Here is a 23,195-nt window from a genome sequence, read left to right as displayed (position 1 = left end):
GGAGGAGAGGGTTGGATCAGATGGCCTTTAAGGTCCTTCGGCAAAACACTAAGAGCCAGTGAAGTTAGCCTTTGGCAACCCTGCTTCACTTTTCGGTGCCCCCTTAGCCCCAGGCCCCTGTGCTACCTGCTTCACCTGTCAGGGGCATACAATGAGGCTTCAGGGACCTGGGCAACCCCCTTCACTGTCCAGAGGTATAGGCATTTTGAAAGCAGTCCAACATAAGAGGTAATGCTGAACCTAATGGTAGCATTTCAGGCATCAGCCACTTGGGAGTGAGTGGCCTTAAGCCTTGGTGCAGAGGCTGCTGTTCACACTACATGTAAGGTTGTTCTTGAAAGCAGAGAGCCCCTGTATAGAGCCTGGGAACCTGTGGTCTTACCTATCTATTGGTATTATCTTGCCCCAGGCTTTGGACCCCTCTGACTTCAGAAAAATCTCAGAAATCCTAAATAACCACCAGCATCCTGTCTGAGGATTTCCAACTCTATGTTTTCTGGCATGTAAAAGGATGCATAATTTTGGAATATCATTGTTCTCTGTGTGCGTGTGTGTTTGTGTCTGTGTGTGTGTGTGAAAGAGAGAGAGAGAGAGAACAAATAACAAGACAATAGCACAGATGTTAAAGCTATAAAATTAACTTGAATTTTAAGCAAAAGGGCTGAAGCACTGAGACACCCTCATCTGGGGACTATCTGGCCCTTTGATTCTGTGTGGATCACTAAAAGAGGGAGGTATGAGGGAAGGCAGCCTTGTGGTGTACTAGAAGGCATGCTGGGCTGAGAGCTTCCCTGCTACTAAGGACTTAGGCAAATTGGATTCTTTCTCTGGTCCTCAGTACCACTGTCTGCAATGTGAGGGTGTTGGCTCAATGAGACATGGCGAGAGGAATTTGGCCAGTACCTGATGGCTCATGGTCATGGAAGATAGTCACCCCAATTAATTGTACGTCCGGTTCTCAAATGCTAACATGGCAAGGCTTAGAAGGGCCCTGAGAGACCATTGGAAAGGTAGCAGAGGGTAATGATTAAGAGCACAGCTCAAGCTTCAGCTGGTCCTGGATAGTGATCTTGACTCTTCTACCTAGGAGCTATGTGGCCTTGAGCAAGTTACTTAACTTCTTAAGTTTTTCCATCTGTAAAATGAGAGCCTAAGTAGCGCCTACCTCACAGGATTGTTGGGAAGGTGGAGCGAAACAATGATTGGTAGTACTCAGCAGTTTGTGCTACAGAGTAAGGTCTGAATAAACAGTAGCTGCTATTATTATTATCATTATTCCATCCCTGTTCCTCATGCCCTGGGCTTTCATCTACATCACGCTGTGGACAGGAGCTGTGTTGCTTAAGCAGGGACAAGTTTGCAAATTATGACTGTCACAGCAAGGAGATGCTGCCTCCCCCATGCCCTTCCTGGAGGGTGAGACACTTAGGGTGGTACCTTCTGTCCCTGTGGACTTGAGTTAGGGCTTGTGCTTTCTGTTGAGCTGGGCACATCCACAGGGCTGGGTCTCCTGCTACTCATGCCTTCGGTGGAGCAGTGCTCCCACTGGTTTAGAGGATGTGAGCCAGGGGGCAGTGGGCTGTTTTCTCCAGCTGGGAATTTGGCCAGAGAACAGAGGAAATCCAGGCTGGGGTGGGGCCAGGCTTTCTAGCTGGTGAGCAGGAACAACAGGAGGAGAGGGCCCCAGCTGGGATGCCTGAGTGGGGAAGGAGAAGAAAGATAGACAGACAGAGGGGGTCTCCAGGAAGCCTCAGGGCCACACCTGCCCTATTTAGGCCACATTCTAATGTTAGCCAAGTGGCTTCTGTACTAACTTCTCTCATCAAGTCTCTTGTATGTATTTGAAAGTTGTGCTTCTTCCAGGTCAGTGAACTGTGGTTATGGAGAACACGCATATATGTATTCATTGCATACTGAGAGACAATGTAGTTGGAATAGTTAGGGGCAGGACTCTGCAGCCAGACTGCCTGGGTTTGAACCCTTGCTCTAAAACTTACCAGTTGTGTTATTTTACTTCTCTGTGCCTCAGTTTCCTCATCTGTAAAATGCAGATAATAGTACCTACCTCATAGGCTGGTTGTGAGCATTAAGTAAGTTAATAGATGAAAAGTGCTTAGAGGAGTGCCTGACATACTGTAACTACTCTACAAGTATTTATTATTGCCATTAAATCAACAAGCAGTTAAATCAAGAATTAAGTCAACAATCAATGCCTACTCTATGCCATGCTGGGTACAGGACATAAAAGTGATATATAAGATGTGGCACCTGTTCTCAAAGACCTCCTATCTAGTGGTGTAATGCAAAGAGCTTTGAATGATGAGAGAGAAGACCCGGGTTTGAGACCTTGCTCTACTATCTAGAACTGGAGAGTAGTAGGTTGAAATGGAGGTCATCTGTTCCAACACTATCCTCCTCCTGCCATATAATACATAAACTCCCTTATTGCCTGCCAGAAAAGGACAGTCAGATTTTGCTTGCCTGCTTTCAGAACAAGGAGCTCACTCTCTGTCCAGGTAAGCCATGACACATTATTTGATTACTCTGTGCCTCAGTTTCTCATCTGTTAAAATGATAGCAAATAATATGGACATCAGAGGCTTGCTGTGAACATCAAAAGAAAGAATGGTTGTGAATCTGATAAGCACCATAAGACTTCAGTAGGCTTTTCAGTAGGGTCAAGGAAAGTCATTTCAGGGTAGATATGGGATTGTCAGCCTTTCAAAAGGGGCAGGAGAAGGTTCTGCTCCCATTTCTTGTGGTGCATGTATGTAGGGGGGTGGGTAGCTGTGAACAACGACTGGAGCTGGGATAAGGGGTAGAAGGTGGAGCCTGCATTCTTCTTGGAGGTGGGGCTAAAGGGGATTCTCCTAAGCTCAGTGTGATGGGGGCCAGGGTGAGGAGGAGTAGGCTGTGTTGCCAGCTTTCAACCCCCACAGAGCTACACCTTTGCTGACTGCTAGGCTGTGGCAAGGGGATGTGTGGCAGCTGGAACTGGTCTATAGGGCATTGACTGACTCATGTACCAGGTCTGGCACACTCCCAAAGGTTACAAACTTTTTGACTGACATATGGATTCCAGCTTTGGCCCAGAGGCATGCTGCCACATTGAGTCACTAGATGTCTGTGGCAACCATAGTGTAGGCTCAAGTTGCCAGCTATTAAGGGCTATCTGGTTGTGCTGTTTTCCCCTCCACCCCTGTCAACAGGATGAGGGAAAGAAGGGAGAAATGAGGTGGAAAGCAGCTCTGAAGGCCACACATCTTTAGGGCTTACCCCAAAGGGCCTGTATTTGGCAGATATGATCTACAGCCCCTCCCTGCCACCTTCTGAGCCTGCCTAACAAATATGGACTTCTATCACTATCTTTGGACATTGACAGGCTGACCTCTAGTGCTATTGGGTATGCCTAGGGCGGACTTCTATCACTATCTTTGGACATTGACAGGCTGACCTCTGGTGCTATTGGGTATGCCTAGGGCATCAGAAACAAGAAGGGCAGTGGCAGCAGTATTAATTGAGCCTTGGAATACTTGGTCAGGTTGCTGATGCATCTTAGGTCTGGAAGTAGGAGGAAGTGGGTAGCATGAGAATAGTTTCAGACACTTAATGCCATGGATCAGCTAGCATGTACCTAGTCCTTTTCTGGGTGTGGTAGATTAATAAAAGAAAGTCTCACTCCTGGCCTCCAGGGGACTCCCTCCGTGGGAGTCTGGCTCAAGAGGGACAGCTCAGGGTAGCAGGGAAGGTTCTGAGCTGCAAGCAACAGAAATCAACTCAAATTTAGCCATTCAAGGAATACATCAAAGGATACTGGGGAGCTCATAGAAATCCTGGGAAGGCTGGAGAACCTGACTTAGGGTTACACAGCCAAGAACAGTGTCCTAAAATCATGTCACAGGATTTGTCTATTAAGGATGCTATTACAGCTGCCACAACTAGGCACTAGATGCTATTCTCTGTATCAACAACACTACTAGCACTGGACACTGATACCCCTCTAGCCGCCATTTTGACTTATGAACTCATTTTTGGTACTATACCACCACTGCTACTCATGGTTATTGCTTCCTTGCCTCCAGAGTTCCAGAGTCAAAGTCCTGGTAGGTGCATCTGATTGAGTGAGCCTAGATCATTCTGGCCACAGGGGAAGATAGGAAAGCAAGTATCTGCTATTTTCAGTTTCTCTAGTGGGAAATGGGCTCTGCCTCCTACCAAGCCTCATGAAGAGAAAAATTCTCCAAACATAGGAAGGAAGTTCAGATTTTGGGTGGTCAAAAAATGACAGATGGCCTTGGGGCCAGCCTGGTGGCGTAGTGGTTAAGTTCGTGTGCTCCACTTTGGCAGCCCGGGGTTCTCAGGTTTGGATCCCGGGGGCAGACCTATGCACTGCTTGTCAAGCCATGCTGTGGCAGGCATCCCACATATAGAGTGGAGGAAGATGGGCACGGATGTTAGCCCAGGCCCAATCTTCCTCAGCAAAAAGAGGAGGATTGGCAACGGATGTTAGCTCAGGGCTAATCTTCCTCATCAAAAAAAAAAAAAAAGAAAAAAGAAAAGAAAAAATGACAGATGGCCTCCATGCCAACACCACAGAAGGGAAGCAGTTAAAATTCAAGGCAGTGGTTTTCAAACTGTAGATTGCAACCCATTAGTGGCTCATGAAATCATTTTAGTGGTTGCAACAAGCATTTCAAAAATATGAAAGTGACTGCATAGAATAGAAAATATCAGAGTGCCTCATATGTGGTAAGGCCAAGGCCAAGTACTGGTCCCTGAAACATTTATTTGGGTTTTCTTCTATTAGGTTGAACCATAATAAAATCAGTAGCATCTGAGTTTTTTTTACTTATCAAAAAAATAGCAATTTCATATGATTCAGCCTAATAGGTTGGCATGTACAATGCATTTCTTTAAAAAAAACGTTTTAAAGTCACTGGGCTAGAGGATGGAACTAGATTGCCCTTATGGCACCTAGAATTTGGAAACAGGAGAAGTCTGCCTGGGCACTTAGTTATGTGTTTCCAGTTGGAAGTGCAATGGCATCTTCGAGGAGTGGGCAGGCCCTAGGGAATATGTGGGTTTGCTGGAGGAAAGAGAACTTGGGCTGGTCCTTTTGATTGGCAAAGTCTGATTAATGGTGGAGGAGAGGCAAGGGCAGGGGCAGGGGCAGGGGCAGGGGTATGTTCCAGTAGAGGACAACAACAAGCTTGAGCCAGCACTCCAAGGTGAGCATGAGCCTAGAATGGGGGTAGTGCTCTGAGAGTTGTGGTGAGGAGGAGCAAATTCGACCTCCCTAGTGGCATTCTCCTTGGGACCAGAAGTAGCAAGCCCAGGCCAGGTTTTCCTCTTTGGCTTAGATATGTGTAAGCACGCAGTGTTGGCTAGGAGATTTCTCAAATTTTAGAATCCCAGGACTTGGAGGACTTCTTTGAGACTATTTAGTACATTCCCCTGCCTCCAGACAGGTCTAACTTAACCTTTCCCAGACAAATGAATATCTCCTGTTTTTAAAGCTCTGCAGAGAGAAATATTAAACAGCTTCCTCTAGCTGCCTATTTAACTGCTTAATAACTTGTGGTTGGAAAGTTCTTTCTCTTGTCTTATCCTACCTTGTATTATAATTCATGTCCTTGTCTTAGTGCCCACAATGGACAGTATATTTTTAAGGAATGGGGCTGTGTGCTTATTCTCCCTGCACAAATGTGAATCAAATATGTTGAATTTGCTCTTAGGCCAGAACTAGGGCCAAAGGGTAGAAATTATAGGGAGGCTAATGATTATTCAACAGAATAAGGAACTTATGAAAGGATTAGTGGTAATCACAAAAGGAACCCTTTGAGAGAAATGAGTTCCCTGTTTCTAGACGGGCTCAAGTAGAACATGAGTGGGATGTTGTAGTGGTGATACTTGTATGGTAGGGGTTAGTGGAGGACCCTAAAGTCCTTTTGCTCTTGGTTTTCTGTAAATTTCATTCCCTTTTCCTCCTCCCCCCACCCTATGACTTCTGTACCTCCAATTCCCTGAGTCAGGGCAGAAGGGAAACATCCATCTGTAGTCAACAGATTGAGGCCAACCCTGAGAACAGAGCCTAAGTCCAACAGTCTCCAGAGCCCCTGCTTTGTCCATGTTCACAGAGTAGCAATGGTCAAAATAGCTCACAATTGTGTACCTCTTGCAAGTTTACAAATTGTTCTATCAAAATCATTATGTGTCATTCTTATTATAGTTACTTGATCTGCACAAATAAAGTTTGGAGGTACATAGAGAAGGTATAATTTTGATGATTTTCCAAATGAGGTAAATGAGGTTCAGCAGGATTGCATGCTGCCCAAGAGCCAGGATTCCAAACCAGGGTTTCTGAATCAAAATCTAGTGCCCTTTTCCTTATACATATCACCCATTTCTCCTACTATAAGTGAAGGAGTTAACCAATTTAGTGTTGTTCCAAAGAATCAGGACTAGGACACAGAAGTTATAGGAAGACAGATATCAATTTACAAACAAAGAGAAGGTCCTAGCCAAGAGAGTTGCCCATCGAGGGCTGCTTCAAGAATGTGTGAGCTCCCCATCACCAGGGAGTAAAGACTGGAAGATTGCTTTCTGGGAATGTTGAAGAGACAATCCAAATCTTGAAGGGAGCTGAGGATACATGCCTTCTGAGGCTGCCATTGACAGGCCTTCTGAGTCACCCAGCTCTTCCTGTAATTGCCCTTTGCCGAGCGAGACTGGCCCTAAAATACCTGCTCAGCACTTCAAGTTCCCCAGAGTCAGAAGCCAAATTTCTCTGTTTCCCTGATTTCAGTACAGCTAGTTAACTTCTCCACAAATGAGTAAGTGGTTTTCTATGACTTGTTCTCTAAACTGAAACATCTTTTTCTTCTCAGCCTCTCTTCTAAAAGCAACACCCTCAGCTACACAGCACTTGTCTGACACCTTTTTGTTTCCCTTTCTCCTGCTTATTCCCATTGAGACTTTGCCTGTGGAATGGGGCTGGTATAAAGTATTGTTGTCATCTCTTCCTACTGTTTCCTTTTTTCTCCCTTTACCACAGCACTACCTCCCCACTTCCAGCTCCAATTCTCTCTACCTCCTCTCCAAGCCAGCCTGGAGCTCTACAACATGGCCTCAGGTTTCCCAAATAGTAATTTCCTTTTCAGCATATTCCCATCTTTCTCCCACCCTTCCACTCTGATTTTCAGGCTCCCCGATAGTATCCTCACATTATCCACCTGAGGTGATTAGGTGAAGAACTCTCAAATTTTACATAGAGAAATTGAGGCCCCAGGGAGGTAAGATGAGCCAGTTCCTCAAGAATGCAGGTTGGCAAACTTTTTCTATAAAGGGGTGGATTGTAAATATTTTAGGCTTTGAGGGCCACTGTAGTCTCTATCATATATTCTTTTTTTTTTTACAACTCTTTAAAAAGTAAAAATTATTCTTAGCTTGTGGGCCTTTCAAAAACAGGTCCCTGGCTAGATTTGGCCCAAACTTGGTAATTTGCCGACATCTGCTGTAGAGGATTCTGCCAATCCAGTGTTCAACAACCTTCACTGTCAAGAAATTCTCCTCAACATCTAACTTTTGTTCCTCGTGGTGCAGTTTAAGGCCATTTACCTTTGGTAAAAATTTTCTGTAAAAGTTTGTTGTTGTTTCCCAAAGTGCTCATCCCCTTTTGCTCTTGCCCATTTCTCAGAAATTTTTACTACTCTCCTTCCCCACCCCCAACAGCAGCATACCTTGATTCCTTCCTCACTTTTCCCTCTCCCCTCCACCTACAAAACCATTTCTGAGGAAACCAAAATATAAGGGATTAGAAAGTGAAACTTGAGAGTGAATCTTGGGAGCCATACAGTCTAAGTTTTGTTCAGACTGTTGCTTGAGTTCCATTAGGCTCTGAACCTGTGAATGGCAATCAGGTGGTTTTCCAGACTGAACTCTATGCCACCTTGCTGTTAGCTCCCCAGGATCTTTCCATGACTTTCTGTTTTTTTCAGGCTTCTCTCCTTTCTCAGTTAATTTCTTGCCACCCAGGCTATCAGAGAAGAATGACATCATTTTCCTCTGTCTTCCCTTCCCTTTTGTCTTTTGAAATAAGCATACAAACTCCACAGATGTTTTTTGGAAGGTTGTTCAAATGTAAGAAAACTCATGTATATCAAGTGCCTACTATGTATTAAGCACTCTACTAGATACCTCCCCACTTAACTTGGAGAATCATCACAAAAAATCATTATTATCTTAATTTTCCACGTGGTGAAACTGAGGCTCAGAGAGATAGCGTGATTTACCTGGAGTCACATAGCTAGCCAGTGATAAAGCTGGGAATTTCCCCCTACTATTAGGTTGAACCATATGAAATTCCTGTTTTTGATGGTCAACAGTGGTTTAATATTGGCAATTTCATATGGTTCAACCTAATAGATTATAAACTCTGTGAGACCAAGAATGCTTTTCTGTTTTTATTTTCACTGTTATGGCTCCATAGCTTTGACTAGTAGTTGACCTATAGTAGAGGCTCAATACATATTTGTTGAATGAATGAATTACAGGTATATTTGTTTTTAAAGTCCACACCATTTTCCCTATGGAGATGGTTCCCAAACTTCAGTCATTTTTGAACATCTTCAAAATTTTGCCATACCCACATACCTATGTACATTTGAAAATTATGTAATGGATGCTGGTCATATCTCAGTGGAATGTATGCCACTCTTTGGACACTGCTGCCCTTATCACCCTCCTGGCTACAGGGAGGAGCAGAAGTTAGTAAATGTAGCACAACAAAAAAGGTACCAGAGTTATTAAAAGGTCTAGGATGCAAGCCGTTCTAAGGGCAAAGAGCAAAAGAAAACACATATATTCAAGAAAAAATATGAAAATTCAGTAAGAAAGGTGAGAGTCTGTGGTATGTGAACCAACACTGTTCACTCTCTTCGCCTTCTCAGCTAAGAGAGGCCGAGACTCCACTCCATACTCCTGCAGCCAACTCCCTCTTTCTCCAGCTCCCAGTTGGAAGCCTTTCTTCTCAAGAGGAGCAGGATGTTAGTATTTGTTGGCCTGCCCCCAGCTATCTGTTGCTGAGGCTAAGTTGTTGTCCTGCCCCCAGCTATCTGTTGCTGAGGCTAAGTCACAAGGCAAGTGTGGCTAAGACGTGGGGCTTCCTCTTGCCACCCAGCCTCTACTTGTGCAGAAGACCGGGGCACAGGTCACCTGGTCCCAGCTCTCAAGGCTTTGGTTCCACACGAGGAGAGGCAAGTTGAGAGAACACAGACTAGTGCCCTCCCTGATCAAGTGCTTATCTCCCAGAGTGGAGGTATCACTCAGAGAGAAGTTTGCCATTGTCCCCACTCCCAGCTCCAGAGCCCTGAATCAGAGATTGTGCCAGGAAGAGAAGCAGGCCATAAACAGAGAGCTCCTAATTGTTCCCCAAAGGAACCATTGTCATTTACAAGAAAGCGAGGAGAAGTTCAAAACTGAGGGCACGTGCAGGAACAAAGGAGGTTGTGGTGAAAGGCATTTGTAGGAGATTCAAGATATAGGCTAAACTGTAAGCAAGCTAGTTTACAAAAAACAGCTGGGAGAAGCCCTCTGGGGTCAGAACAAATATCAAACACTGCCCTCAGAAACCACTTCTTCAAAGGAGCCACAATTTGACTGCACTAGTTTGTAAAGCAATTTATGCCCCAGGACATTGTTAAAAACAGTTCAGCAATCAGCCAGCTATTAAGCATGTGGGCAATTCACAAATATGTGGCAATTAAACTACACACCTAAATAAACAATGGGCCAAAGAAGAAATCAAAAGGGAAATTAGAGAATATTTTGAGATGAAAGAAAATGAAGACATAAGCTATCAAAACTTATGGGATACAGTCCTTAGATGGAAATTTATAGTTGCAAAATGCCTGTATTAAGAAAGAAAGATCTCAAATCAGTCACCTAACCTTCCACTTGAAAACACTGTAAAAAGAAAAACAAACTGAACCTAAAGCAAGGAATACAGAGGAAATTATAAAAATTAGAGTGGAAATTAATGAGATAGAGGATAGAAAAACAATACAGAAAATTAATGAAACCAAAAGCTGGTACTTCGGAAAGGTCAACAAAATTGACAAGACTTTAGGTAGAGTGACCAAGATAAAAAGAGAGAAGTCTCAAATTATTAGAATCAGAAATGAAAGAGGGGAGATTGGCGAGTTTATGGAAGATGGCATGTAGGAGGATCCTGAGTTCACCTCCTCCCATGGATACAACAAACCTACGACTTGTTGGGGGAAGAGGGAGAATCCCCCTCTGCCCCTTCCCTTAAGGTTCTTATGGCTGGCCAAATAATTAACAAGACAGGTTAGCAGGAGAAAATAATACCAAATTTAATAACATGTATACATGGGAGAAACCAGGGACACTGTGTTTCTCAACACAATAGCAGAAATTCTCGTCTTAAATACCATGTTCAGCCAATGACAAAGGAGGATGTTGGCGGTAGGGGGAGTCAGTTACAGGAGATTACCACTAAAGCACAGTAAACAAGAGTAAGGTTATTATGCAGATTTAAGGCCTCACCTTCCACATTTATAAGTCTCTAGAAATGAGGCCATCCCCCCTCTTCCCAATACAGAGAGGGAGATACCTTTACAAATGCAGATTTACCTTATAAATGTAAATGTTTTTCTGGCAACTCCTTGCAGGGCCATCCAGAGAATGTGGCCAGAGAGACATAAGATGGGCTTGTTGGTGCCTTTTCTATTGTAACATCTATTTTACATTATATTACAGCCATCAGATAGAAGATCTGTTCCAGGAAGGAGTTACTGTGTCAAATTCTTTAGGCAGGTAGTGGGGGAGGTCAAATGTCCATCAGAGAAAACAATCAAGGTAAAGAGATATAGTTCAGGTTGGCCAAATCTTGATCTCCCACAGACTACATGTGGAATAATTTTCTCTGAAAGAGATCTGGAAACCAGATGAAAAGAACCTCCACAACAAGGGGCAACATAGAGAGGAGTGGAGCAGGCAGAGACACAGTTCTGCTGAGGAAAAAAACCATACCCTAGCTGTGGCACTTCATGTTTGGAAGCAATCTCAAAGGTACAGAGCTTTTCCTGGAGTAGTGAGGGATTTGAACTCCACATTAGGTATCCCAGCCCTTAGATCAAGCACAAGAGAGATGAGACTCCCAAAACACCAGGCTTTGAAAACCAAAAGGGAGTATGCCCAGGAAAATTATATAACTTCAGAGAAAGGAAAACCTGCTCTTAAAGGGCCCAAGCACAGACTCACTTGACCTAAAAACCAGCACAGAAACACCAGATAGAAAAGTATTGAGTCCATTGGTAAAAGGGACTCACTTACTAAGCTCAGAGTGCCTCCTGGAGAGGTGAGGTGGCTGGGCTCCCTCCCATCAGGGACTGACACTGGCAGCAGCCATTTTTGTGACCTACTTCAACTGTGCTGATGCAGACTCTGGTAGGCACCATATTGGAATCCTTCCTTTAGCTTGTTAGTGTCTGGGCCTGCAGCACTCAAGGAAAATGTGCACAGCCAGGCAGCACAGGAAGCTAAACTAAACTAAATCATTTACGAAAATTAACTAAAAATAGATCAATGACATAAATGTAAGAGCTAAAACCTTAAAACTCTTAGAAGAAAACATAGGAGTAAACCTTCATGATCTTAGATTTGGCAAAGAATTCTTGCAGATGATACAAAAAGCATGAGCAATGAAAGAAAAAATAGATAAATTGAACATTAAAATTAAAAACTTTTATGCTTCAAAGGGTACTATCAAGAAAGTGGAAACACCACTCACACAATGGGAGGAAGTATTTGCAAATCATATGTCTGATAAGGGACTTTATCCAGAACATATAAAGAACTCTTACAATTCAAACATAAAAAGACAACCCAATTTAAAAAATGGGCTGAATAGATATTTCTCCAAGGAAGATACACAAATGGCCAACAGGCACATAAAAAGATGCTTGACATCGTTAGTCATCAGGGAAATGCAAATCAAAACCACAATGACAGCGTTTCACACTCCCTGTGATGGCTAGAATCAACCATTGTTTCCATGGATGTAGAAAAATCAGAAGTCTCATACATTGCTGCCGGGAAACTGCTTTGGAAAACAGTCTGGCAGATCCTCAAACATTTAAGCATAGAGTTACCATATGACCCAACAATTCCATTCCTAGGCATATACCCAAGAGAAATAAAAACATGTCCACACAAAAATGTGTACATGAATGCTTATATCAGCACTATTTATGATAGCTAAAAGGTAGAAACAATCCAAATGTCTATCAATTGTCAAATTGACAAACAAAATGTGGTATATACATATAATGGAATATTATTCAGCCATAAAAAGTAACGAAGTACAGATACTTGCTACAAAATGGATAAACCTTGAAAACATTATGCTAAGTGAAAATAGACAACCACAAAAAGCCATACATTGTATGATTCTATTCACACGAAATGTCCAGAACAGAGGAATATATAAAGACAGAAAGTAGGAAAGTGGTTGCTTATAGCTAGGAGGTGGATTGATCCAGGAAGAGGATAAGGAGATGATAGATATAGGATATGGGGTTTCTTTTTGAGGTGGTGAAAAATATTCTAAAATTGACCATGAGTGGTGACGGTTGCATCTATCTATGAATACTTTAGAAAACATTGGATTGCATATTGTAAATGGGTGAATTGTATGGTATGTGAATTATATCTTAATAAAGCTATTTTTAAAAAATTTCAAAAGAACCAACTGGAAATTCTCAATAAAGCTGTTAAAGAAAACGTCTAGGATGAACTGCACCTGGTCTACATTGAAATGCAAATACAGCCAGCCCAGGCTTCTGCTATCAGCTTTCTTTGGCTCACCTCTCAATTATGGTTTGGTTATGAGCCTTGAGAAGGAATCAGAGGAAAATCCTGGAAAGGATTGTAATGCTCATTGATTGCTTAACCATCTGTTATATAAATGGGTTAAAGATGGTCCCCGTATATTGGTTATATATTGTTTACTTCTTCACAGCAGGCTGAGAGACTGCTCAGGAGCCTGCTGGCATCAAACTTAAATTTTTACACATCCAATTGTTTTAAATATAGTCCAAATAAGCATATTTTTAGGCCATTTAGCACCTTCCTGCTTTGCATACCCTGCAAAACTACACTCAACATCTGCTAGCTATAAAAGACCTCAAGTCACCGCTGCCCTTCAGAGTTCTCTGGCATAGAGAGGCCCCATCCTGCTGCTGAGTGACATGACCTAGACAGTAAGCCCCCTCTCTGATCTCCCTCTCCTTTGGGAGTTCCGTTGCCCTCCTCCCCTTCTGTGTGGTGGCCCCTCACCATTGCTTCTGGAATGTCTCATGCTGTGAAGGACTTTCTTTAGCATTCAGCTTGTCAAAAAGCCACCCAAATAAACCTCGTTGTGTGCTACTGCTATGCATATCTTTTGCCTTGATCAGCCCTGAAATCCCTTGAATCTACTATACCATCCAGCTTGACTTGCCAGTAGACTCACTTAGGAAGTATGCCTTGAGCCCACATTCTGACCCAGCAGGTTCCTTCTTGTCAAGGAACTGTCACCTCAAATGTCACCTCCTTGGAGAAGCCTTCCATGACCCTCTAGCACCTCTCTCATCCCTAGTGGGTCACAGAGACACTTACCTCTAGCTGAAATTATCTTGTTACTTATTTCTGTGTTTAACATCTGTCTCTCTCCACTAGGATATCAGCTCCATAAGGGTAGGGACTTTGTCGTGTTCACTGCTCTATCTCCAGCAACTAGCATAGTGCCTGATGCATTGGAAATATCCAATAAAGATATTTTAGTGAATTAAAGAATGGCTAGAATATCAAATTTTGCAGGGTTCAGCTAAAGCAGTACTAGCAGGGACATTTATAGCACTAAAATGCCTGTATTATATAAAAGAAGAAAGGTCTCATATTAATGACCTTACCTTCCAAAAGAAGAGCAAATTAAACACAAAGTAAGCAGAAGAAAGGAAATAAAAAAGATCAGAGTGTAGATCAATAAAATAGAAAACAAAAAACACTAGTGAAAACAAAACCTGTTTTTTCATTAGAAGATCAATAATATTCCGATCACCCAATTTCACTGTATGTGTGTAAGGGAGTTTCCCCAAGCATCCAAGCAATTCTGCAACACCACCTGGGTGTCCTACAATTCAACCCAATTCTGACAATATCCACCTGGAGATAGCATCAATCCAACAGGTTAAGGGCTCAGTCCCACAAGACTTCTCCCCACCTCCACTTCAGACACCAGTCACAAGCCCAGGTTATCACCTGTGCTTTGGACCAACCACCCATAGATTGGAAGTCCCAACCATGCCCCCTCCTTGGGTTTGATTAAGTTGCTAGAGTGGCTCACAGAACTCAAAGAAACATTTTACTTAATAGATTACTGGTTTATTATAAAATGATATAACTCAGGAACAGCCAGATGGAAGAGATACATGGAGCAAGGTATAGGGAAAAGTCATGGAGCTTCCATGCCTCTCCAAGTGCGAAACTCTCCCTAAATCTCCATGTGTTCACCAACCCGGAAGCTCTCTGAACCCAGTCCTTTTGGGTTTTTATAGAGGCTAAATTACATAGACATGATTGATTAAATCATTGGCCATTGGTGATTGATTCAGCCTCCATCCCCTCTCCCCTCTCCAGAGGTCAGGGGGGTGGAACTAAAAGTTCTAACTCTCTAATTACAGGTTTGGTTCTCCTGGGAACCAGCCCCCATCCTTAGGTGAGTTCCAAAAGTCACCTTATTAACATAACAAAAGACACCTTCATTGCTCTCCTCACTTAGGAAATGTCAAGGATTTTAGGAGCTCTGAGCCAGGAATAGGAAGAAGACCAAATATATATTTCTTATTATAAATCACAATATCACAATCAATAACATTTAATAACCTCTAGCCATAATGGCCAGGAAAAAATAAAGAAGACACAAATTGCCAATATCAGAAATGAGAGAGTTTGCTTGCCCAAGGTCACACTTAGAGCCACAATTTGAACCAGGTCTGTTTGATGCCAGAACCTGTGTTCTTTAATCACCGTCCACACTGCTCCTCTAAGTATAACACAGTGTCTGGCACATCATACCACTCAATTAGCAATTCTTTGGATTATGTTTTACTGTTTTTTTTCATCAGCAGCTACCATTTATTGAATGCTTGCTATGTAGCAGGCATTGTGCTATGCACTTCTTAAGTATTAACTAGTTGAACTTTCACAACCACACAATGAGGTTGGTACTATTATTATCTCCATTTTGCAATTGAGGAAGCTGAGGTGCAGAGAAACTAAGAAACGTGACAAAAGTCACACAGCTGGCCTTCTTTTCTGCATTTAAAATGGGGATCATAATACTTCCTAGCTGTGTAATGAGGATTAGTGAGATGATACATATAAAGAAAGTGCTTAGCCCAGTGCTTGGTTCAGAGTAAGTGCCAAAGACATATTTATCATGATTACCCTTATTGTGTCAGGAATTATCTCATTTAACACTCACAGCACCTATATGGCACAGAAAGCTGATTGCAAGTTTGCTTGGTATTTAGGAGAACTGTGTTCAGGTTCCAAGTGAGCTTGGGAATGAGTGTCTGTTGACCTAAGCAATTCTTGCATCATGCAGTGAGTGGCACCTAGGTAGGAATTAGCAATAAATATTCTTTCATTTATCTACTTAAGGCTCTTAAGGAAGGAGTCAGGTGCAGGACAGTGGGCATTGGACTTGGTACCAGATGCTTAGTGTTCTTGTCTTAGCTCTGCCACTCATTGCCTGTGGGACCAGAGGCCTTGGACTAGACAAATGAAAAATTTTTCCACTGCTAAATCTTACCCATGTGTGTGGAATACTTTTCAGTGATACAAATCAGTTCACTCCCCTGAGTCCTATTGTGACTATTTGTAAAATGGAGCCATAGGTACCCACTCTAGAGGAATGCAAAAATGGTAAACTATAGAAGACTATACACGTAAAATATTACTTATAGCAGGGGTCAGCAAACTTTCTTTGTAAAGGGCCAGGTAGTAAATATTTTAGACTTTTGAGGGCCATCCAGTCTCAACTGAAACTACTCATTCTGCTTTTGTAGCACAAAAGCAGCCATAGAGAATATGTAAATGAATGAGGGTAGCTGTGTTCCAATAAAACTTTATTTACAAAAACAGGTGGCAGGCCTTGGTTTGCTGACCCTTGATTTAGATCCTCATTATTGGGCACCAGCTTTATGCCAGGCACCTGGTAAGCACTGAGATACAAGGTAAACAAGAACCAGTATTTATCCTGGAAAAGCTCTCAGTCTTGTGGGAGAGTTAGGCACACAAACAGGTAATCAAAATGCAAGATTATAAGTGCTCCATAACGGCATGAATGGAATCTGTTTGCTTTGTGACAAAGGAGGCCCCTATTGTTGTGTGCTGTGATGATGGCTCTACTTATGTCTTAGGAAGAGTCTTTTTGGTCCAATGAATCTTTTCAAATCCATTGATAAAAGTTTCACCTCATATATCACTTTTGTTAATCTTAATTCTATCCTGAGACTCTTAAAAACAACGCTCAGAACAAATGGGATTTTTTAAAAATAGATTTTTCTTGTGCTCATTCTTAAGTACCCTCATAGGGAAATTCAGCTTTGTAGTTTTCCCTTTTGTCAGTGAATTTCCTCTAAACACTAAAGCAATGAGAGAACCAGAGGGCCACAGTGGCCTGGCCTGCATACTGGGAAGCCTGGCGCTACACTATCGTTTACTAATTGTGTGCTGGGGACAGGTCCCTTGGCCTGCATTGTCTTCAGTTACCCTGCTGTAGCTTGAGGGGCCCAGCTAGATGGTTTCCAATGTCCCTTCCGGCTCTGCAGCTGTGGATGGTACATAAATACACAGTGTGCACCTGGTGTGCTTTTCACTTGAATTTTCTATACCTCACTTTCATCCTGTGAAATGGTGGGTCGAGCAGACTAGAGAACCTCAAAGTTCTCTTTGATTTTAGTTGTACTTGGAGGCTAAGACTTGCTCTTTTCAGGGCATATTCTTTTTTGGGATACACTTGGAGCAAATGCCAAGGGGAAGGGCTATGGCCAGATGGAAAACTGGAGAAAGTGAGAGTCCTGAGTTCACCTGCCTAATTTGGGAATGCTTTCTGTAGGAGCATTATCAGGTACATTGGTAATCTCCCACCAATTCCCCTCCCCCACCATGACCCACTCTGGGCCCTGGCACCAAGAATGTGTCCAGATGCCTTTTTGGAAGCACATTCTGCTCTGGTATTGCCAAACGAAGTCAGGAGATAGGCAGGCAGGCAGGCAGAGTTGTATATGTACCATCCTCTGTGTTTAAAGTCCTGTTCTAGAAAGGGAATATAGTATAATGGTTAAGAGTATGGCCTCTGGTGTCACACTGCCTGGATTCAAATCCCAAGTCTATTAGTAGTGGCTGTGGAAAACCTAGGCAAATCATTTAACCTTTCTGAACCTCAGTTTAACCATCTTTAAAATGGGGATGACAGTAGTTCCCACCTCATAGGGATGTGAAAATTAAATAAAGAACTTAGTGCAGTGCCTCACACTTATAAATGTTAGCTGTTATTATTATTATCATCCTGAGTTGGACAGCCTACTTGGAGAAACAGAACTCATGGATGAGAGTGCGGGACAGAGGTAAGGGCTCTTCCTGGCCTGGGAGGCAGTAGGACCAGGCTTCTATTCTTGGCCTGCCACTGGCTTGATGTGAAATCTCTGCCCCTTTTTGGTCCCATTTTTCCAAACTAGATAATCTTTCTGGTCTCTTCCAACTTGAACCTTTTCTGAGTCAAACAGATTTTGTGCAGGCTATGCACATAAGTATAGGAAGGACACAGAGTAAAGGCATGATCCAGGTCTGGTGAAGTTAACCTTGAAGTCCAGACCAGAGAAGGAGGAACAAACAGACCCTGAGCTAGTGAGCTGACCCCTGGCAAAACCACCGAGAAGGCAGAAACTGTCTTTAGGGCTCTGGGCTCTGCTTGCTTTCCCCTCTCTTCCTTTTCTTTCCTGTCAGCCTCTGAATATCAGCCTGCCTTCTTGCCTTTCTCCCTCTCAGCAAACCCTACTCTCAGGATATGCAGGGCAGAGGGACAAAGAGCCCTGGTTGGAGAGAGACTCCGTCATCATTGAGTTTCTAGTTCTAGTCCCAGCTGCTCTGGGAAGCATTCTTAGGGGCCCCTAATCTTCTCTCTGTCCACCTCTCTCCAGCCCCCATCCCCCTCTCAGTCTACTGCCCCCTCCTGCCTTCCCTCTAAACTTCCACTGCCTTTGTCCATACCTCTATTAGAACACTTATCAGGCTGTATTATAATTGTTTATGTCCATCAGTCTCTCCAAGTAGCCTGTGAGCTTGGGTGGCTAGCTGTATGTGTCTTTTTCATCTTAGTGGTGTCCAGCACCTAGCTGAGGGGTCAGTGCTGAGCAGGTGATCTAGTAGGTGAACTCACTACTTGCTGGTTTCCTGAGTGAATGAAGGAGCAAATGAGAAAGGGAAGCATGGACTGGATCCCTACCTGCTGCTCCCTTGGCTTTGTGGCTTAGGCAATACACATGTCTTCTCTGGATCTCAAGTACCTCCCTATAAAGTGAGAGGATCAAAATGATGGACTTCTGAGGTACCTTTCAGCTTTTTCTTTTTTTGGCTTTTTTAAAATGTATTTGCTCCGTTGTCAAGATCTGATAATAATAGCTTTAAGTTATGTCCCTTTGAAGCATATTTGAAGTTAAATGGGAATCAAAGCTTTTCTTGGTACACAGGATAAGCTGTGATCTCCTCCAATCTAGATCCTAAACTAATGGGGGTCAAATTAATGAATTTTTGTTTTGTAAAGGTCCTAAAGATTTGGTGGCCCAGTGGTGACAAAGTATATTCTATTTGATCATGACAAATCTGTAAAGAACACTATTTTTGGCTTTACCTAATCTAGCTCCCCTCTTCCTCTCCCCTTTAGCTGAAAATAACTGGCCAGCCCTCCCTCTGTGCCTTGGTGGCCCCATCCCCTGCTTTGACCATGGAGACTCTCAGCAGCTGCTGGACTGCCTCCCTCTCTGAGCTGGTGCCCACTGGTTACCTGGCTCAGGTCTTCCCAGGCTGCCCTGAGGTAGAAGGCCTCCCTGGGAAGGTGGGGCTGAAGGAGTCTGAGCAGTGTGATAAGGATGACTTGAGTCCCGGGGAAGAGAGTGGTCAGAACAGGAAGAAAACCAAAGTCAACAAGATCTGGAATTTTGTGAGCTGCAGAAAAGGGGCCTCCAGTCTGGGGAAGCGACCCCAGTCCATGATTTTACTGGAAGACACCTCCAGGCCGTCAGAGTTGAAACCCAAAGTCACGTTAATGGATCGAACGAAGTCATTCAAGAGGTTGAAGCCTTCAACTGGGGCCTCCAAGAATACTGACCCTAGGAGCAGCAAGACCCAGGAAACCCAGGAGGCCCCAGGTATCTACCAGATGAGGAAAGCCGAGGAGGCCCGGAAGCCCTTCCGCCACTCCTACGCGGGCCACATTGAGGGCTTGGAGACCTTCCTTGCAGATGTGCAGAGGCTGGTGCACACCCCAGGAGGGTGAACTATAAAGTGCTGGCCTTCAACGACTTTTGCACCCAAGTAGAAGAAGACCTCTGGGAGAAAGAGACCCCTGAGCAGCCCGATAATGGCAAGTGGGCCAGGAGCTACCTGAAAAGCGTGTATTCTGGAGACCGTGAGGTCTCACACAAATCAGCAGGAGACTCCAGAATCCAGGAGCTTGAGGCCACCATCGAGGGCTCCACCTTGGAAAGGAATGTAGAAGGGGGCTATGAGGAGAGTCCTGAGCACCTATGTCAAGACAAGGCCACGCCTTTCACCGGCATTGTCAAGTTCTTCAGCAACATGGCTGAGGTTGCCCACAAGTGGCGGGCATTATCCCGGGAAGAGCTGCAGATGGGCCACCGCTGCGAGGCCTACTTCGTAGGTGGCAGCGAAGGCTTCATCCTGGAAGGTACCGCCTCCAGGGCCTCCTTCCCGCTCGACCTGCCCTGCTGGCCCCCGGAGGCTGTGCTGCAGGGCAGCGTCATTGGGAGGTGCCGGCGCCGCCACCACAAGACCTCCCAGGCCTCATGCACCTTCGAAATGAACATTGAAGGCAAGGAGACACCGGGCCAGGCCCTCACAGGTCCATTCATCACTACTGCCTTGGCCTCAGCCTCGGCCTTAACCTCGGCAGTCTTCGAGTTCCAGGACGACCCTATGCCACAGAACTGCGCAGCAGCCTCCACTACCGTCACACCTTCACCAGGGGGCACTCCTCCTCCAAGGACCTCGATGAAGACACCCAGACTGTGGTGAGCTTCCTCAATGAAGATGACAGTGCTGGAGAGTCCTCTGAGCTGGGCACCTGTGCCAGGAGGGTCACCACCAAAGCTGTCATGGAGAAGGTAGAGGAGAAGCCCAGTGAGATGAAGGGGCAGAAGGCTGGCAGGGGGCTTGATGGGTCCAGCCAGGCAGAGCAGCCCTAGGAGTCTGATTTGGGTATGGGTGCAGTGGAGGCAGTGAGTGAAGCTAGCAAGGCCTGCACTGGAGTCCCGGATACTCAGGTAAGGTGGGAGCTGGCTTTTTCAAATCACCATTTGAAACATTCAGGATCCCAGAAGCCAGCTAAACTCCTCTGCCCTCCCCACAACCCCACTTTCTACCAGGAATGTCCTGGAAGGAATGCTCCCACTAGTCAGATGCCTGAGACTTGACTGATCCTAAAACCCTGGGCAATTTTTGCCCCTTCCTTGGGCTGAATTCCTGTAGTCACACCTCAATTCAGCCTTGAACCAAAACTGAATCTTTAGGAATGGCAGCAGAGTGACCAAGATCATTTAATGATGCCCAAGACAGCCATGGTCTCCTATTTTCCTTAGACTGTGGGACATTACACCTGCTTTGCCACCCACCCTTCCCCCACCAACAGGAGCTGAATGCAGAGACTGGTGTAAAGGAAAGCCTCTGGGCTGAGTGTCAGGAGACCTGGATTTGTATCCCAGCTCTGTGCCTTGTTTTCTGTATGACTTGGAGACAAGTCCTTTCATCTTGCTGGACTTCAGTTTCCCTATGGATGGGAGGGTGCTGTCTTGGTGTCTTGGAAATCTCCAGGCACGTTCTGGTAACAAAACTATGTGTTATTTGACCGGGAAAATGTAGGCAGAGGACAGCTCAATAACATGCTTCTCCCAGCATTCATTCAGTGGTAGCTTTATATCCAGCATTTTGCAGGGTGCTATCACATACATTGTTTTCATTTAATTCTTAAAGTAACCTTGTGAGGTGGGAGAGATTATCCTCATTTTCCTAGTGAGTAAACAAGCTCAGAGAGGTTGAGTGACTTATCCCAAGTCATACATATTGTGACAGAATTTGGATTCAAGTCTCCCTTTTGACTCCAAGTCTAGTGCTTTTGTCTAGCTATCTATAGTGTTCAGGGGGTTTGATTTGAGTGGTGACAAGCAGGTGCTCACCACACCCCCATTCATGGACAAATGTAGTAGGAGGAATGTTGATAAACACTAGAAGGGACTATCTGACTTTGAGACTTAAGAATGTCTTCATAAGGGGGTGTGCTATAGTTTCTTCAGATAATTTTAGGGCAAAGTATTTTTTAAGAGTAGTTAATTAAAATTCTTCTTCTTAGTGGTGGTGGTGGTGGTGGGATGGTCTAGCTAGATAGTTATCGACCTGTCCTGTCATCTCTCACATCCCACATTTAGAGAACTTGGGCCCCATCAGGACAGAAGCAATAAGCCCAATTTTTCCGAGAAGGGCATTAGTATGTTTATAAGCATTCTCTTTCTATATTTATCATTTTGATAAGCTTTAAGGACATAAAAATTGGCATAATATTATTGGGAGTAAATTTTATTGCAGTGGTTTTAAAACCAACAATCAATCAAGCAAATAAACATACCTAGTGACTCCATTAGCTGATAATTACACTTGGGTACTGCATGTGCAAGGTTACCAGTCACTAGGAAGAGGGTCATAGATGAGTATATCACCTTACTAGGGGGCTGTGTGGACTGGGCATGGAGATGCCTTGTGGCTTCTTTAAAAGCACAGGCTTTGGAGTCACAAAGGCTTGGGTGTGACTTGCCCTCTCATCTGTGAAGTGAGACAAAACACTCTCTACCTAAGGGGATTGTTGTGGGGAATCAAAGGAGCCAGAGTATGTAAGCTACATACTCTGTACAGCCTAGTACCATTCATGACACGTGTGGGCACCTACAAAGTGGTAGCTGTTTTCATTATTATTGAAATTTGGTAAATCATTAGTAAGTGTGAACAACGTGCAGCCAGAGAAACAATTGAAGACAGTACTGTATGTAGCAGCAGCTGGTTAATGCATTTCAAGGAGCAGTGTCTGAGGTGTAGCCTCATTTCTACTCCTGACTTGGTTTGTGACCTTGAGACAGATCCTTCCCTCTCTGGGCCTCAGTTTCTCCATCTGAACCAGAGAATTTGCACCAGATAATTCCTAAGCATCTTTCCTCCTTGCTCTTCTCTAGTTCTTTCCTCCCAGCTAAGCCTAACTGTTTCTGAGTCCAGTGGGAGACTCCTTGCCCCCCAGTGGCTTGTTTCCGAATAGCTCTCCCTGGCAGGCTTGCTGTGCCCTCTACTGGTTGCTTGGAGATGCTGGCTGTCTTTCCTTGGGGTCTTCAACATCAGCCCAGACAGGGACTGGGGTCAAGGAAAGAAGCAAAGTGAAGTTGAAAAGCTGAATGTTGAGGAACATTGATGTAGGTCAGGGGTCCTGTTGACCACCTGGTCCAATCACTTCATTTTACAGATGATGGGGACAGTGAGTACCGGAAAAGGGAAAGATTTCCCTTGACACACAGAACCTGAAAGGTGGGTAGAACCAGAGAGTTCTAGTCTCAGCTGTGCCACAAATTGTGTTGACCAACTCCCTTCTCCCTCTGGGTTTTAGCAGCCTTCTTTGCCAGCTAGAAGTCCTCATCCTTCTCTCAGGCACCTTGCGAGTCTATTATGAGGCTAAATTGAGATAATGGAGGTGAAAGTAATGCATTGTTAAGTAGCAAAGGCCACATGATTACAATGGATCATTATATGCAAATAAAAGTGAAAAACTTGGCTAGCAGAATGGCTCAGGTTCTTTT

The 23,195-nt window shown here is 44.2% G+C and overlaps 1 protein-coding gene across 1 annotated transcript in view; it reads left to right on the top strand.

The window, feature by feature from the left end:
* The window catches only part of LOC131401062 (uncharacterized), a 43,891-nt gene extending 24,267 nt beyond the window's left edge, over positions 1-19,624 (top strand). Inside the window, exon 2 of the mRNA XM_058536017.1 lies at positions 19,013-19,624. Coding sequence (XP_058392000.1) covers positions 19,013-19,624 — 612 coding nt within the window. The remainder of the gene's footprint in view (positions 1-19,012) is intronic.
* Positions 19,625-23,195: the final 3,571 nt, after the last annotated feature.

Source organism: Diceros bicornis, chromosome X, assembly GCF_020826845.1.
Source record: "Diceros bicornis minor isolate mBicDic1 chromosome X, mDicBic1.mat.cur, whole genome shotgun sequence".
NCBI lineage: Eukaryota > Metazoa > Chordata > Mammalia > Perissodactyla > Rhinocerotidae > Diceros > Diceros bicornis.
The sequence above is the reverse complement of the archived record's forward strand: the minus strand, read 5'-3'. Positions and strand labels throughout refer to the sequence as shown.